This window comes from Dipodomys ordii, unplaced genomic scaffold (genome assembly GCF_000151885.1).
Source record: "Dipodomys ordii isolate 6190 unplaced genomic scaffold, Dord_2.0 Scaffold161, whole genome shotgun sequence".
NCBI lineage: Eukaryota > Metazoa > Chordata > Mammalia > Rodentia > Heteromyidae > Dipodomys > Dipodomys ordii.
Genome location: NW_012267377.1, coordinates 1,944,437 through 1,949,214, shown reverse-complemented (window position 1 = coordinate 1,949,214; position 4,778 = coordinate 1,944,437). Strand labels below are relative to the sequence as shown.

At 42.7% G+C, this 4,778-nt stretch overlaps 1 protein-coding gene across 1 annotated transcript in view; it reads right to left on the bottom strand.

Annotated features, from left to right (window-relative positions):
- Positions 1-1,855: 1,855 nt before the first annotated feature.
- Sugct (succinyl-CoA:glutarate-CoA transferase) overlaps positions 1,856-4,778 on the bottom strand; it is a 637,858-nt gene continuing 634,935 nt past the window's right edge. The window contains exon 13 of the mRNA XM_013033004.1: positions 1,856-2,541. Within this exon, the coding sequence (XP_012888458.1) occupies positions 2,378-2,541 (164 nt within the window). The 3' untranslated portion in view covers positions 1,856-2,377. The remainder of the gene's footprint in view (positions 2,542-4,778) is intronic.

The following is a 4,778-nucleotide window of genomic DNA, read 5'->3' as shown; positions in this document are numbered from 1 at the left end:
ACCTTGATACAAACTGAATTAGACTACAGAATGGTGTAAAAGTGTGTTCAGTTTCAGGAATGTATAATAGGTTCTAATCATTAAAACAGCACATTGGTTTAGAAGCCTAACTTGGTCTGGGCCATATTGCTAGAAATTTCAGCAAGCACAATGTTTCTTCCAGGCCTAATTATCCATCTGAACTTGAAATAGAAATTGTTTCTTTCACTGTATCAGTAGGAGAAGTGCGTTCTGTTGGATGGTTAGCCTGCATATCAAGAGTTCTCCTGAATCATTCTGAGCTGGGAAAGTGAAGCCTGGGTAATTAGATACATGACTACACTGATGGCCTTGGCTTGGCTTCACTGGTGACACTGCCATATCTGTAGACTGTAGTTTGGGCTGACGTGAGAGTTGGAGGCATTTTCTGATCATGTGCATCATGAGGACTTCCTTCCCATGACCAACCCCCGGCCCCCGCTGCTGCCAGCACAAAGTTAGCCAGATACATAAGAGTTATTCTTCCATAACTGAGTAGTTTTCAGGTTGTAGTATCTACTTGAAATAACAGGAGAGACCTGGTAAGTCTTCTTGAGATAATGTGGTTTTTCCAATTCTCTGTCATCCAGCTTTGCATTGATTTCTGAACTGACATAAAGATGTTTTGTCTCAATGCCTGTTTTCCCACCAGCGTAAATGTGTATCGTCTGTAGATTAGGTAGGGAGAAAAAAGGCCTCTGGAGCCTCAAATTACTTTTGGGTATGATGAAATCCTAACTAGAGACAGTTACTAGTAACAGCAGTTCTTCTTCAGAATAAGATGTCCACAAACAGCAGGGAAGGGAGGACAATAATTGTTTCAAAAAATTCATATGCTTTCTTCTAAAAGAAAAAAGAAAAAGCCTCTGGAGACCCTGTCAGAAGACAAGCTTTTTTCTTTTAATTTATTTGGAATCCTAGATTCTGGAAACACTTGGGTCCATACAGAATGGATAAATGACTCAAACCATTGTAGTTGGAAAGAACACAGAACGAAAACTAGCTGTAAGTCACAGTTTGAGAGGCAGACGTGTAATTTCAATTTCAATCACCACTCTGGATGCAATGATACAGCTTTAAGGTATTCTTAACAAGTCCTGTTAGGTGACATAAGGATTCTCAGGGAGGGGTCTCTCGTTCCTTGGTCTATACCTAGGCTGCACAGTTTGAGTAAAAATTTAAACTCATCAACTTTCACCTTACAGATAAAAGATATTTTTTGTAGTCTTTGAAGCTTGTGACAAACTAAAATAGAGAGGCATGACAGGGTGGTCTACAGTGGATGCTCACATGGCCAAGAAATGTTTTCCTTCCTTTCTTCTGCTTGGCATTGTTTACATATTATTTAATACCCAAAGACTTCTCTAATCTTCATTCAAAAAATCTGCTTCATGTGGATGTGGCTCAAAATAAGGTATCCGCTGATGAACACTTCTTGTCTATTTATGCAGATACTTACACCTTAAAACACTGGGAGACATTAATTTTCTGCCACATATGAGGAAATCACCAGAAACATATAACAAGGCAAATACTCCCAAGAGGGAGAGACTGGAGCTCAGCTTTTTAAAGAACATCAACAAGTCCATGGCTTACATTACAGCTTAAGGGAGGGTTCATAAGCTCAAAATTATGGTATTCCATTTAAAATCAATCACAGATTGTCATTCTGCTTATTGCTTTGACTTCCTAACAGAGATTTAAATGAGTTCTTTTTGTACAAGTAGAACACATTAAGAGATCTGCTCTTTTTCAGTGATGTGTGGGTGGAACAGGCAAATATTTAGGCCAGTAAGGTAATTAGGATGAGGAGTGTATTTTTCCAGAAAAACAAAAAAAACTTTTAGAAAAAATTTATTATTATTTTAATTTTCTAAACTTCACATGGCTGTACAAGGGGGGTTCAATTTGACGTGACCATTTATGTGTCCATGCTTCCTGGTCACAATCCCTTCCTCCATCAATCTTTCCCATCTGTAACTGTACATTCTGTGGGGTGTGATGTAAGGTTTCCACATAGGTATACATTATAGGAGGACCAAATTAAGCTAATTAATATATCCATTATATATGCGTACTGATTCTTTGGGGTTGAGAACAAAAGAATTAAATCTTTATCAAAAATTTCACCAACCTACAATTAAACCTGTATTCCAAAAACAAAATGGTCGTGAATGAAAAAAAGACATACACTTGAAGGGCTCTATATTCACTCATTCCAGGGTCCTCCCAGAGAGATTGCAGGCATGATATCAAGAGGGATTCTATCTGATTCTCAGTGGCATTAGACTTGGGGAAAAGGATCTGGATAGAGTACTGCCTTTGTCAGCAAAGGACATTCCGATCCTGGTTTCCTTGGTCACACGGCTTCATGTTGGGCCACCACTCCAGCACTGAGCAGATCCCTGATGGCCTTGTCATCGTATTGGAGAATTTCCTTCAGGATGTGGGTTGTGTGCTGCCCAAGCAGGGGGGGTGGCACTGCCTCTGACATCAGGAACTTACTATATCTCACAGCCGGGCCTGTTAAGGAGGGTGAAATCAGGAAACTCGTTAGTGACTAGCATTTGGAAGTTCATGACCTAAGCAGTATAGGGTTTTTCCAGTGATTGTCTAGAAGACCCAGACCTTTGCACACATACCTTTGTACATACACCATCATTTGAAAAGAAAAGGATTTTCACATGTGACTTTTCCTGACACAGATCCATCCAACCATGCAAAGGTCTTCTAACCTGCCCACCACCATCCAGCTGTCAACATAGCTGTGACTGGTAGGTTCTAGGCATCTTCAGAAGATGTGCTTCCTACCACAAAGCCCCACAGAGGTAAGATGAGAACCATGACCACAGATATAAGATGTCTCTCTAAAGCTAGACATCTGGCCCAGGGTGAAGACAACCTAGAGTGTCCCAGTAAATGTCTACTGAACAGTTTCAAGATACAGCTCAAGAAATTTCAGATTGAACAGCCTCCAGTCAGACCCTGCTTAGTTTGAGTCTTTGGCAACAGATTTATTGACAAGGAAGCTTGATTTGGGATCTCGGTACTTATTTTTTCTTTCTTGCTTGCTTGCTTTTTTTCCTTCTTCCCATCCTTCCATCCGTCCTTTCTTTCTTCCTTTCTTTTAGTTTTTAGTGGTTTGAACCCAGAGCTTCCTGCATGCTAGACAAGTGCGCTACCACTGAGCCACATCCCCAACTCTGGCACTCACAATTCCTAACAGAGTCATCTTACACAAATTACTTACCTGCTCTGAACCTGTTCCACAGCTGTTAACTGGGTATAATAATGTTTTACCACACAGACTTGAGGTAAGTATTTAATTGAGAAAATGGACAGAAAGAACCTAGCCAGCATTCCTAACCCATAATAAGGCATAAAACTTACTGGCTACCATGGTTACCAAAGTCATCACAACATCCCTTGTGGAGCTTGCTGGAGGTGGGGTGGAGGGGACACTTCCTGCCAGCTATTTGCTGAATGGTAAGTCACTATGAACATCAAGTAATACTTCTGACAATTGGTACAAGTAATACTTTCGGCAATTAGTTGGAGTAAATTCTATTCCTCTTCTTCACACATGGATACTAAAGCCTGGAAATCTATGGATTTCATGAAGGCCACATAACTAATCACTGTGTCAGGATGAAAATTAGTATCTATTGAGACTTTCTCACAATGAAGTCGAGCGCTCTCCATAACACCCCTGGCTTCTCCACTCCTGCCACAGATAAACTGGACATCAGAAAACATGCTTCAACAAGTGTCACCATCATTACCTTATTCAGCATATGGCGTTCTACTGGCTGTCTTTTATATCACATTTGACCCAGGCTCTAGGAGAACAAATCTGGTAGTAGTCCCAAGAAGATTTTCCAGAAATAGTACATTTCTAACTCTTGAGAGCTAGTTGGGTAGTTCTAGTGGGGAGGCGCAGATCCTCATACCACCTGGCTGGAGGCCAGGTCCTCGTCTGTTGTGTTGGGGAAGGTCATGCTCTTTGCTGGCAGCATGCAGTGTTGGGAGGATGTTCATGGAGTGGTGGGTGAAGAAGAAGACACCCTGCCAACCAGACACACACATCATCCTCGACATCAGCTGCTAACTGATACCTCAGCAAAGGGGCTCATTCCATATACTCTCCTTAAAACGTGGAGGAGGAGGAGGAGGAATTTTTTTAATTTAGTAAAATCTACCTAAGAATTAGGGGAAGGAAGGTGCCAGGTTGCCAGTCTGAGCAAGATTGCCAACAACGTAGCTGTCAAGGAGGAGAACCGAGGCCATCGAAAGGCAAATCTAAGAAAATCAAAAGCCTGGTTCCAGGAAGATGGCAGAGGAGAAGCTGGAATCTGAACAAGCTCTCACATAGAAAGCAGTTTTAGAGTTCCAGTGAACAGTCCTAAGCCAGAGAATCACACCAAGTGTGCCATCACAGGACAGAGAGTTAGACAAGAGAGGGAAAGCCAAGGCAAGAAGACACATCTGAGCGCTCGCCAGCAGCCGCCGTGGCGGCGGCAGGGTCGCAAGCGGCGGAGAACGCAGCCGGGGCCATACCTGAGCGCTCACACAGAGAGTCCGGGACGAAGGAGCCAGACGCAGCGGACGAGCGGATTCTACTCAACACCAGCAAGAACCAACAAGGAGCAGACATCTTCATCCTGCAGCTTGCAGACCAGAGATGACCCAGGATCCAAGACTCGGCGTGAGTAGAAGCCCGACATCCTCACTCCTTCTCAGGGAGCAGAGGAGGGAAGGCC